Genomic DNA, 13,277 nt, shown 5'->3' with positions numbered 1-13,277 from the left:
GGATCTGATGTTACCTGCCATTGTTTTGTTGGGGTAAATGTACCAAAGTGTTAAAAATTGCAGACATTCATTGGTATTAAATTCTTAAATGTACCTATATGTATGTATTCATCTATATTTTTATCCAGGAAAAGTTGAGTTTTTTTTTCTTCTTCACATTCATGGTTGTACATCTGTGGGGCTTTCTGTCTTCTGACTAAAAACGTGGCTCTGGTTAGACTCAGTGGTAGAAATTGGAAAAAGATAGTCATCCAAACTTTTCCAGCTGTATGGGGATTGTAACACCAAACCAACCGGTCACAAGCAAACTTTTACAGCATCTTGTCTAAAACAGTTCTCAGCAGTTTAAACATAATCTAATCACTTTGCCACAAAGCATAATATGTTGAAATCCTCACGCATATATACATTGAATGCTACACTGAGGAAATGGCAGTTTTTCTATTTAAATCTTTCTGTGTGTATGCCAAACAGTGCTTACTCATTCTGTTGTGTAACGGGTGAACCACCCATCACTAGATTTTGGCCTGTCAGAGGGTCTGTAGGTCCTGGTTGTTAACATTTGTTTATGTCTTTAGGTGATGGAGACTGAGAGGATGATCTATCTGGTAACAGAGTACGCTAGCGGCGGAGAGATATTTGGTAAGAGATATCCCCACTGTTACCTTGATGTAGATAGTCTTCATCATCGCCTGCCCCTCTGCTTTACAGTTTGTGTTTATGTTTCCTTTTGATTTTTGACTGGTGTCAAAATACCGATTTTAAAATGCAAGAACAATTTTCTTTAATATTTCTTTGAAAAATACTGGTCTGGGAAATCTGCCAAGTAAAAATGTAATTAGAATTTTGGTTTAAAAAAATAAATAAATATGTATAATTATTGACCATCACGATTGGTTTGTTTGCACTGCATGTTCATTCTTGTATTGCGTATTTTCAGTTTAACTAAGCATGGCGTGATTTCATGTTTTGCCATTATTAACTTCCCTTTTGTGCCACTTTTTTGCAAATATCCCTCTATTAAACTCGGAGTTATGTAACTTTGAGTCATTACAAATTGAGTACCATTAATCTCTAACCTGTGTGCGTGCATGTGTGTGTAGACCACCTGGTAGCTCATGGACGTATGGCAGAAAAGGATGCCAGGAAGAAGTTCAAACAGATTGTGGCAGCAGTCCATTTCTGTCACTGCCGCAACATTGTCCACAGAGACCTGAAGGCTGAGAATCTGCTGCTGGACCACAACCTCAACATCAAAATTGCAGGTATATGTGTGAGCACTTAAGAATGTATGGTTGGGAAACCTAATTTAGTGGTTTTGAGCTGTCATGGCGAGTGGGCGTAGTGTCAAGTGTCAACGTGCTTTTGGAGCATTTTCTAGGGTTGATTACATTTATTCTGTCAAGTAAAGTGATACGATTGAATAAACCCCATCCTCTCCCCCTGTCAGATTTTGGCTTCAGTAACCTGTTTTCTCGAGGACAGCTGTTGAAGACATGGTGTGGCAGTCCTCCCTATGCCGCACCAGAACTCTTTGAGGGCAAGGAGTATGACGGACCTAAAGTAGATATATGGGTAAGTAGACTTTAAGGTATTCATAAGGCCCTGTTGTGCTGCGGCACAAGGTGTAGCTCATTTGTTAGGAAAACAAAAAAGAATCCCGAATGAATGAGAGGCCCTAAAAGGTTTTTGTCTTAAAATATAGTACCAAATTTCTTCCATAATCTATAGCGCTCTGGGTTTATTAATAACTAAAATAATTGCTTGTTGAAGTCCTTTTTAACCCTTAAAGGGGCAAGCATATATAAATATGATGGAAAATGAATTCATTGCTATTTTTTTATGTATCTAGACTAAAATAACACAAGTTCATGTTTTCTTTTTTTCCTTCAAAATATGACCTTTATTTTCTAACTTGCACTCTGTATCTCCCGAGATACATTGCCCATTTAGGGTTTACTTTTTACATTGTATCCCTTTTTTTATAGTTCAAATGCCAACTTTAAAAACATAATAAACAATTAATTAGCTACATTCTTTCATGTTTTCCATACAACATCAGAAATAAACTGGAAAAAAAACTGAACTTTATCTCCCAAGATGAATTGCCCATTCTGCAATTGCCCATTAAATTGAACATTTCATAACTGTTTTAGCTTATCTTCCTCGACTTCCTCACTGGTTCCCTCCTCTGAATCTGATGAACCATCAGGTGGCAAAACTACAGACTTCACCTCTCTCCCTCTTGTACTGTAGAAACTGCTGACAGAAATTCCCTAAAAACATTTGTACACTGCCGATTTCATCAATAATACACATTTAAGAGTAAAATAAAAAGTAATCAATATTTCACACCTTTATCTTATTGAATATATGTAGAGAACAGGCCTCAAAACATAAGTATATCCGCCAGTGACCAGCCCTGTTTCATACCCTTATATGGGCAATGTATCCCCCAGATTACAGGCATTCAATGCCTGATTATAAAAGTTGTGAAAAAGTAATTTAAAAAATATCCACAAGAACATATAAAACTATCCTTAAACTATTTTCTAAAACAAAATCACTCTAAAATATATTAATCGTTAAAAAATATAACCCTTACCTCAGGACCCGTGTTTTTTTTCCCCACAAATGTTGCCATTTTGATACAAATGTTTCGAATGTTGGCAAACATGACCCATCGCCCCATCATTGTTTCTCATCAACTGCAGCCACACACTGCCCCTCCCCCATAGCTCCTCCCACCACAGCCTGTCAAATGACTGTATCCCCCAAGATACAGAAACTGCTTCAATAACGATTGATGATTTGATTCTTGCTGTCTTTTCTCTCTATAGAGCTTAGGTGTGGTGTTATACGTTTTGGTGTGCGGCGCCCTGCCTTTTGACGGCAGCACTCTTCAAAATTTGCGGGCACGTGTCCTCAGTGGCAAGTTCCGCATTCCCTTCTTCATGTCCACAGGTAGGACTCTAGTCAGCTCTTACTCTTACCTATGTCTCTTTACTTCCTCCTCCAGACCATACCTTAGTGCAAGATGTCATTAGCTTTAGGGCCAAGCGAATTCCAACGTGATACTTCACCCAAAATCAATTTCTTTAGTATCAAGCACTTACCACTGTTTGCTTGGAAGGTGGCTATTAAAGGAGGCCTGTAGAGTTTTCTTTCAAACAAATGCAGTGTATATCCTGAGGTCCAATAAACATGTGCGTCCTTGTGAATGATACAAACAAAAACATGACCCACTCACAAAAACATTGCCCCATAGTGCCCCTAATGGTAAAGAAAAATCCACTGGTTACCTTTTAACAGTGGCTTTGGTCAGGTTGAATTTATGCTGGTTACATTTGATTCCAATTGTGACAAGTTTTCACTTTGGAAAAAAGTATCAAGATGTTAATTGAAATTAGGGATGTCAGTTTCAGTCAATTTTGCTTTCGATAGCCCGACACCTATTAACCGGTAACAAACCAAAAAAAATTTAACGTTAGCTTCCGTTTGGGAAAGCTCTCCAGCAGTCGGTGGTTAGAGCGCAGGGTTTCCGCCAGTGTATTGTGAGCCCGGTTATAAAAGTAGCAACCTTTTCTAAGATATAACTCAGTGCTAAGGTTGTGTGAGAGTGAGAATGCTCGCGCATGGCAGTGGGTATGAAGTTAGCAGTAACTCATAGCTGTGAACATAGCAGTGCAGTGTGGCTAACGTTACCGTTTCTGTTGTTAAAAAACATGCTTCAACTCCTCACAGGCAGTACATGCAGATAAACCGCACTCAATCTCTCCCCTCAAATGTACCTATAGACCAACATGCTTAACGGTTAAAAAATATTCTCAGTGGTTAACCAGTTAAAGGTTAACCGACATCGTTAATTGAACTCACTCCTGTGGAATGTTGAGTAAACTGATATGCAGAGGAGAGAACCAAAAATGTTTTCTGTAGATGAAACATTTAATAGACGCAACTGAAGCCTACAATGGGGTGAGCATTTGATTTAAAAGATTTTGAGTAGAGCATCACTTTTGAAATGTCGAAATAACTGCAGACTGAAAAATAGTTTTCCTGGATAAAAAAACAGAAGTACCACAATTTAGGAAACAAATCGGACAAAAATTAATTTTTTCTCTGTGAATACTTTTTTTTATTTTTTATTTTAGCTACTCAAAAATATTGCTTGTTATTGATTGTAATTTTTACTGTTCCTTTGCATGTTTTCTAAACAGTCAAGTTGCTTTGATTTATATTATGCTTTGAGAGGTGTCTCATGTATGCTTGTGTGTTATTGCAGACTGTGAGTACTTGATCAGACACATGTTAGTGCTGGACCCCAGCAGACGGTTGAGCATGGAGCAGATCTGTAAGAACAAGTGGATGAGACTAGGAGATCCGGACCCAGACTTCGACAGGGTGAGACACCTCTAGAAGTATTCAGCAGTCGATATCTTCACTGAGGGAAGGGTCCCATAATGACTGTTTACCTAAAGCAAATGATCTTTGCCAATCAGCACCTCGAGCTGGGCGATACGGACCAAAAATGTCGATACATGATATACAGTACCAGTCAAAAGTGTGGACACACTTTCTCATTAAAAAGCATGTCCAGACTTTTGACTGGTACTGTATATATCCCGGTAATTTTTACAAAGTGGGCTAAATGTTCAGCTTTAAGTCAAAGCAGCATGTGAGATGTCACAAGCACTTTTATTTAAACAGACTTTGATCAAAATAAAATTCAAAGATAGGGTTTGCTTCCCTGTTGTGAAAATATACAGCTGCAACACATTATCTAAAATGAATAGCCTATATTAAATAAAAATGGTTTATCTCTGAGAAAGCTCCTTCAGTTGAGAGAGAGAGAGAGAGAGAGAGAGAGAGAGAGAGAGAGAGAGAGAGAGAGAGAGAGAGAGAGAGAGAGAGAGAGAGAGAGAGAGAGAGAGAGAGAGAGAGAGAGAGGGACTGACTGACTGACTGACTGACTGACTGACTGACTGACTGACTGACTGACTGACTGACTGACTGACTGACTGACTGACTGACTGACTGACTGACTGACTATAAAGCCAATTGTTACTGTACAATTCTCTGGTTTATCAGTGAAGTATCTGAACTACTCTACAGAGTGGATGCTCTACTCACAGAGTGATGTCTGATTCATTGTGAACGGGTCCAGCTCGGGTTGAATTTGCATCGGCAGGTCAGCGGCGTTGCAGTACAAACTTATGTAATGTCTGTATCGTCACTGCGCTGCATTTTTATGAACTATGATATTCTAGTCATGGGTCACATCTCTCTCCCGGGTCCAGAAACACTGGTACAAATACAGGTTTTCCTCTCCTGCCTAACAAAATATACAGCTGTGCTAAAAACAATTAAGACTGTAGACAAATGTCAGTGGTGTGGGCCGGCGCTGTTGCGGGAGAATCTGTGAGTGAGTGGGGGCGGGGTTGTGCAGAGACTGAGAGGAGAGATGCAAACACAGGCACGACTTTACAGAAGAAATGGGTTATGTAACATTAAACTATATATTGATATTAACGGTATTGTCTGATCCCATGCCTCGTTTGAAAATATATAGATATAAGGTTAAAAAAAAAAAAAGTCTTAATTCTGAGCAGTAACCTGACATCTCTGCTGGTTGCCTGGCAAAGCCTCCCAGCCGAGAAATGGTTCATCTTACCACCAGAAAGTGAATAAGCGTATTTCCTAAAATGTCAAACTATTCCTTTAACTTGATTTTTAGAATGGAGTAGGTGCTCAAACTGTGAAGGAAAAGGCTATGGCATATGACATTGCCCCCCCAAATCTCTTCTCCCTTCCAGTTGATAGCGGAGTGTGAGCAGGTGAAAACGGAGAGAGAGACGGAGCTCATCAATGAGCAGGTGCTGATAGCCATGTGTGAGATGGGCCTGGACCGAGAGCGCACACTTCAGGTTGGACACAAATAAATTCTCAGCACTGCCTTTTGCTAAGTTATCTCAGCAACGTATACTTATCCTGCCTTTTCCTCTCTAGTCCCTACAAACGGATGCATACGATCACTACAGTGCCATCTACAGTTTGCTGGCAGACCGCCTGAAGAAACACAAGACCCTGCGTGTTGCCCCGCCCACACCGCGCTCCATTACCTATCCCATTAACGCTGTACAGGTAATTCATTGTCCACTGGTGTTGGCATGATATGATAATGGCTTTGCAGCCTACATGTGTTCATTTCTACTCATTTTGATAGTATTTTGGAGAGTTGGGGCTATTTTATGCCAGTTTTATATAGTAATAATTGTAGTAAACCTTTCTAGAGCCAGTGGGTCACAACACACCCTAGTTATCTGAATAATCGTATGTTTATCTGTCCATACGATACATTGGTTATATTTATAAATCAATTCTTTGTATATGATGTCATTATATCAAGAGCTTCTTCATTGTCGTTAAAATAACAGTTGTTTGTGAGAGCTTGAAGAAGAGTGGTTTTGCGGAAGGCGCCTTTGGACTGTTTTCTTTTTCACTTTTTCACTGAACTGTTCCAACTTACAGTAGTCATCGTGTTTGTCCAGCTAGGTTGCTTTAACCCACATCTGCCAATGTGAAATGAAAATAAGTACAATCGTGTGTTTGTGTGTTTGTGTGTGGGTGTGGCTGTGTGTGTGGGTGGGTGTGCGTGTGTGCCAAGCAGACAGATCCGCAGGGTAATCCTGTTAGCATGACCGTTCCCCATGTCCAGCTCATCAACCCAGAGAACCAGATTGTTGAGGTAAGTTGACGAGGACATCCACATAGTTGCGTCACCCTGGCAGTGCGTGGCCAGCAGTGGGGCTCATAATGTATGATAAAGAAGCTAGGATCAGGCACAACTTTAGTTTATGGCAGAGATATTCAACAGGGGGTCCGTGACCCCTAGGGGGTCCTCAGACTTATTGCGGGGGGGGGGCGCCAAATTATGTCTACAAAATAATTTTTCTAAACTTTCTTTTTTCAAAAATAATATTTGTCTGAAATTATACATTAACATGAAACTAACATTTTAATAGCAAATATAAATTGGCCTATTTGTGAAACAATGTAATGTACACATTGAAGATAAGCTTTCTATGCCTATGGTAGCCATACAGTTAAGCTTAAGGATTCACTGCCATTCATTTTCATCCATGTGGCCCAGTTTAATGCAAAGTCATGTTATACGAAGTAGGGGGTCCCTACTCTGTCTCTCTTTTAGCTAAGGGGTCCTTGGCCTAAAAAACGTTAAAGACCCCTGGTTTATGGAGTTGAAAGGCTCTTACCCTAACTGCTTCTAACTTGGAGTTGGTTTAAAAATTGTTGTCCCTTAGCCTAGCAAATAATTGTTCCACCACTTCTTAGTACCATACATCAGTCAACATAAAACAGCATCCAATCTTGATGATTTGCATGTTTGTAATCACTGACTGTCCAGTATTTACGGTTTACTACTGTTACTGTGTAGTGTGTGGTTTATCTCAAACACTATGATCGGACACACATACATACACACACACAGCCTCAAAGCTGACTCACAAATGCTGTGAAACACAAGAATGTGTCAGATTACTGCATTGCAGCAGGGATTTTAATAGAATACATGAAGTTTGAAGCATATATTAGAATTGAAATACATTAAAAATCTATATGATCTTTTAACAAATGGCCATACATGTACACAAGCATGCAACACACCCTACCAAAGGGCATTACTAATAACAAATATGTTTATATTTATTGTTTAGCCGGATGGCAGCATGGCTCTGGACAGTGATGAAGGGGAGGAACCATCTCCCGAGGCCATGGCTCGCTACCTTTCGATGAGGCGGCACACTGTGGGAGTACCAGACCAAAGGTAAAACACAACTCTCCAATCTACTATGAGTAAGTTTTCTGTTATTGCTACATATCACAAGTAGTATTTTTCTTTCAAAATGTCAGCTGACTGACCTGTAATTTCAGATGATAACTCTAAAATTTCTGCCATCACCCATCATTTCTTTGCATTTTTATTTTCACCAACTATTTAGCAAGTAAGTCTGTATCTTTTCGGGACTTCCAATTTTTCTCTCTAGATTAAGGGTCAAACGTTTATTCATATTATCTGAGTTTTGGGTAGAATACTGCATCCAAATTACATTTATTTCAGGCTTGTGTCAAAAGATGGTAGATGCTGTGTTCCTGCTACTACTGAACAAGTCAGGTTGTAGTGTGAAGTTTAAAAGTAATCAAAAGTAATAGTTGCTAGCTTTTTATAGCTTAATAAATAATCAGTGGGCAGGGATAGTAGAGCATGGGTTATTTAAGATGCATTTAAATAATCTATCCCAAACAAGACTTTAAGTAATAAATGAGCTAGTTTCTAGCACATAACATAGTGTTACAATGCCAACCTGTGCTCATAAAGGCTAACCTAGCGTGTAACATTAATGGTATTGTCTCCTCTACCTGTGTGTTGCGTTTAACGTGAGAATGAAATTAAGCTGGCCGGGATGAGTGTATGTCTTTTCGACTTCTAGAGGGGTTTGTGCTGTGTTAAACTGAATCACCAGGCCACCTTGTCATTTCGCGCTCCGCCTTCCGAAGCCGGGCCTGCTAGCTTTTGGTGTTTCCCTCGTCGAGACGAAGCCAGCACACTCCATCCTCTATGCCGTCGGTTCTGCACCAGCCCGCTCTTCGGTGTCGTCGTCGTCCAGGTTTTAAAAGGTGTATTTACAAAAAGTTGTTGTGGGAAACAAGAAGCAAGAATCGTGTTCTCCGTATAGAAGCGTGTGCTTTGCAGCCGTTGTCCTGCCGCATGCTGCTCCTTTCTGAATCAACCTCCTGAATGAATCTCATCTCTACCTGCCACTTGCGCCGGGTTCAATCAGCTTTACACAAACATGCCCCCTCATGTGTCATATCAGTTCTGACCTTATCAAAACTAATCGCATAACTTGCTGAAACTTCCAACACAGGACAGAGATGCAGGAGGACCTCCAGAAAATGCCACCAGGTTTCCCTCGCGGTGCAGTGCCCCAGCCTCCATTCCCCCCACTGGCCCCCATTATGGGCCAAATGCACACTCTCATGCCCACACAGAGCTTGCAGCCCACGCAGCAGCTGGAGTACAAGGTACAGTCAGTTGGGTTAGATTGTGGGGACTTTTAATTAGCGTTAGAACACTTCTGAAAGTCATCAGTTAATTTGCAGAAACCTGTATATGGAGGGTCTAAATATCACCCAATCTGAATTCCATTGTCTGCTGATACTACAGGAGCAGTCGTTGCTGCAGCCACCCACCCTGCAGCTGCTTAACGGCATGGGGCCTCTTGGTCGAAGAGCTTCCGACGGTGGGGCCAACATTCAGCTACACGCTCAGCTCCTCAAGAGGCCCCGGGGGCCCTCACCACTTGTCACCAGCCCGGTGAGGATCTGGATTTCTGCATGTGTGCAATTTTTATATTCTCCCCTCATATAAACTGTAGTAGTGTTGACTGGTAAACTCTTTGCCTCTCTTAGCACCCTATCCCTGCAGTAGCTCCGGTGGATGAGGAGGGTTCAGACGGAGAGCCAGACCAAGAGGCAGTACAGAGGTAACCCACGATGACAGTGTTTGGTGAAGGGGTATACTGTACAGGGGTGCTGTCTAAACTGGATACTCTGGAGGGCCCGTAACCTGTGACAACAGGTCGGATGGTTCTGTATGAATGTTGAAATAAGAATTTGGCTAGCTTAATAATAATTATTTCAATGCATCACTTTTGATACATTTTGTATTATTATGTACTATGTAGTCAAACCTTTTTACAAGCATAACATACATCAAGCTAGTGACATGCAGGATGTTTCTTGTAGCAAAAGCTTAGTCAGCAAATTTTAGAGTAGGAAGGATATGTTAAATCCAGTTACATGAATAATTTTTTGAATACAAAAAAGCAAAAACACTGGGCTTACCCAACATCACTAGATTCACGCAGTGGAGGTTAATAGTAGCGATGCACTGAATCCAGATTTTTGGGGTTCGGCCGAATACCGAATCCACTGGTTAAGATTCTGCCGAATCTGAAACTGAAAGCCGAATCCTACTCCCATCCTCAGTCCATTAACACAGTAAATTAATGAAGTAAATAGCCATAGCCTCTAAAATAGTTAAATATAACAACTTAATGTTGAATTCACATCGTAGGAAAGCACATCGCTATTGCCAGATGAGTGACAATTTAGTTTGGCAAATTTTCACTAACCAGTGTATGATGAAAGTATGTCCGGTGGGTGAAATTAGAAAGCTAACATTGGCTAATGAGCAGCAGCAGCCGGCCGTTCGGTCGCTCCGCTCCCACTGTAGGGACACTCATTTGCTGAGAGAACAGCCGACAGCCTGGGAGAGGCACTATCTGGTTAATACAAGTTTTTAGCTGTGACTGTCCTTCCTTGGCCATACCTGGGGTTGCTGCGTTTTGGCTGCTGTCTGTGGATTCCTTCATGCGTGGCTCGTATTCTTTCGGATGTTTCATGCGCAGGTGTTTTGGCAGCGGCGTAGTAGTGATGTAGTGTGTTGTTTGGGTTCCTTGCCGCCGCGGAACAGGTCGGCATTGCGTGTTGAATGTGTGGCTCGGCTTGGGTCGCCTCGCCTTCTTTTTGCTGGGGGTGCTGCCAGGCGGCGCTTTTTCTGCTTGCGAGTTCCATTTTCACTTTCTCACAGCCTACTGCATTGAACGGTCCACCTACATTATGTCGACCAGTGTAGCGCGCGCAGTGCAAGTGTAGGGTTCGGTAAAAAAAATTCTGAGGTTCGGCACAAACCGAACCACGTCAAAAAGCCCAATATTCGCCCGAACCTGAATCCTGGATTCGGTGCATCCCTAGTTAATAGTTAATAATATTTATGCAAGAAGTCTGAGATTTTTTCCAAAATAAGAGCTTTGACATAGAAGGAGATGAAATCAGGCCAGGGTAAGGATAGGCACATGTTTTAGTATATGTAGTTGTGATTGCTTGTTGTTGGAAGTCCAGGTTAGGGTTTACCAGCTGGTCCTCTTTAGACAGCATCTTCTGTAGACTTCGCTGGTGTCCTGGGTTGCTGGGAGGGAGTGCCTCTCGGCTGCTTTGCTTTTTACCACGGGAGGTGGCCACTCTGCTGTGGTGCTTACCCCATCTCTCCTCCTTTCTCCATCGCGCAATTGCCTTCTGCCACAGTTCCAAACTTAATCTGCCTCCAAATCCATGTCTTTCAAACTCTTTGGCCAAGAGCTTCTTTATCTCTTTTATTTCAGTAAGTGCCAAATTATTCTCCAGACTTCCTCACTCTTTCTCACACAGCTTTGCTAACTCTAAAGCTTGCAAAATCAATGATTTAAAAAGAAAAAAAAAAGGAATCCAGTCCAATCCTTAAATTGGGTGGTTGTGGGATACCCATAAGCTATAACATCCATCTATGGTGTAATTTTATTCAATGTTTTTCTGATTGGCTAAGATGATATGAATGATGGCACCCATTGGCAGAAGTGGGAAGGGGCGGGCCTTTCCCCCCGTCTCCATTAGCCAATGAGGACAGAGAGCTGACCAGCGCTACTTCCTGTCTCCCACCCTCACCCCCGTCCTCCCCCCTCCCTGCGGCCCAGGTACCTGGCGAACCGCTCCAAGCGGCACACGACGCACGTGCTCACGAGCACATCGCATGGCGAGCCCTCGGCAGAGTCGCAGCGGCTCCAGGGCCTCCGCCAGAGGGGGGGCTGGGCCCCCGACACACACACCCGGTGAGGGGACACGCCCGCTCCGAGCTGTATATGCACAAACACACACAGACTCACAATTAATGAGGGGCATTTTAAGCCTTACTCTTTCTCTCTCTTTCTCAAACACACACACACACAAACTCACTCACTCACTTGCACACACAGCTGAACTCTTACCAGGTGAAGGTTATGCACCTTCCGAAAACAAAGGATATTTTGTCAGTAGTGGTGTTTGAGGTGGAGCGTGGGCACATGAGATAGAGAGAGAGAGAGAGAGAGAGAGAGAGAGAGAGAGAGAGAGAGATATATATATATATATATATATATATATATATATATATATATATATATATATATATATCTATCCACATCACCAGTAAACCACAATTCAAAATAACTTTTTCCTTTCCCATAAACCTGGTAAAGCAGGTATGTGACTGGTTCAGATTTAGCAGATTGTTCATGTATAAGTAATTTCTCTTTAATAGCAGTCATATTTTTGTGTTTTGGTATTGTTCAATTCAAGCTGTTGTCCCCCAAAAGTATCATCTTCCTCCAATGCAGATTATTAGAAAGTCTTTTGAAATACTAGGAAAGCACTTTGCAGTGCTTAGAAAAGAGCTCATTTGTTGAAAAAAATCCTCAAGAACCTTTTTTTAACGTCCTATATTGGCAGTGTTGCCCTTAGATGAACTTCCATTAACATGTATATAATGTAACTTACCTTTTAATCTGATTATCAGCTGTGGCATTTATTATCCTGAAAGATTTAGTCTCATTGACTGCTAATGAGGTGCAATGACCTCTGAGACAATGTGCCAAGGGTTCACAAGTGATATGAAATGTAGTCACTGTCCAACTCTCAAAAAAATTAGCAGCTTCCAAACACTTGAGTTGCATCCAATTATGCACAATTCCTCTTCAAAGTTCCCTCCATAACCTGTCTCCTCCTCTGTCATGATTGACAGGATGGATGACATCATTTAAAGGATGACTGCTGGATTATGTTTGACGTATGACATTTGTGAATTTTGGGCTCCCAATGTCTTCCTACGCTCAATATATCACTGTCGGATACTTTTAACTTGTAATATTTTGTGCAGGTTTAAAGAGCTCAAGCTTCTCATGTATCTGTTTCTGTGTCTGTATGACTGAATGTGTGTGTCGATGTGTTTGTGTTATCTGTCATGCTGTGAATTTGCGTGTGTGTGTGCTTGCGTGCGTGTGTATTTGTGTACACACGTTTGTGTCTGCTCCCTTTGGTCCCCTCCTCAGATCCAGCTATAAGGACTGTAACACCCTTCATCTCCCCATGGAGCGCTTCTCACCTGTCAGACGGTTTTCTGATGGCGCAGCCACCATCCAGGCCTTCAAGGCTCATCTAGAGAACAGCAGCCTCATTAAACAACTCAAACAGGTTTATCACCCTACTTCAAATGTATTAATATCATCTGCTTTTTTCTTGCTTGCATAGCTTTATGAAAAGATGCATTGAGTTATTTTTTTCTCAGTGTCTGGAGGAGAAAATAAGGCAGCATTTCTGTGGAGGATCAATAGGGTTATTGATCAATA

The 13,277-nt window shown here is 41.5% G+C and overlaps 1 protein-coding gene across 3 annotated transcripts in view; it reads left to right on the top strand.

Moving 5' to 3' along the window:
* Positions 1 to 13,277, top strand: part of sik3 (SIK family kinase 3) — a 42,202-nt gene that overhangs the window by 18,003 nt on the left and 10,922 nt on the right. For 2 of the 3 annotated variants that reach the window (XM_078246667.1, XM_078246664.1), the window contains exons 3-16: positions 579 to 642; positions 1,104 to 1,265; positions 1,451 to 1,575; positions 2,841 to 2,964; positions 4,283 to 4,401; positions 5,814 to 5,924; positions 6,007 to 6,141; positions 6,668 to 6,745; positions 7,734 to 7,843; positions 8,946 to 9,102; positions 9,245 to 9,394; positions 9,490 to 9,563; positions 11,592 to 11,726; positions 12,981 to 13,122. In XM_078246667.1, the coding sequence (XP_078102793.1) occupies positions 579 to 642; positions 1,104 to 1,265; positions 1,451 to 1,575; positions 2,841 to 2,964; positions 4,283 to 4,401; positions 5,814 to 5,924; positions 6,007 to 6,141; positions 6,668 to 6,745; positions 7,734 to 7,843; positions 8,946 to 9,102; positions 9,245 to 9,394; positions 9,490 to 9,563; positions 11,592 to 11,726; positions 12,981 to 13,122 (1,686 nt within the window). The remainder of the gene's footprint in view (positions 1 to 578; positions 643 to 1,103; positions 1,266 to 1,450; positions 1,576 to 2,840; positions 2,965 to 4,282; positions 4,402 to 5,813; positions 5,925 to 6,006; positions 6,142 to 6,667; positions 6,746 to 7,733; positions 7,844 to 8,945; positions 9,103 to 9,244; positions 9,395 to 9,489; positions 9,564 to 11,591; positions 11,727 to 12,980; positions 13,123 to 13,277) is intronic. The other variant, XM_078246668.1, reaches the window with a different exon arrangement.

This window comes from Sander vitreus, chromosome 3, assembly GCF_031162955.1.
Source record: "Sander vitreus isolate 19-12246 chromosome 3, sanVit1, whole genome shotgun sequence".
Lineage (NCBI taxonomy): Eukaryota > Metazoa > Chordata > Actinopteri > Perciformes > Percidae > Sander > Sander vitreus.
This window is presented reverse-complemented; position numbering and strand designations above follow the sequence as displayed.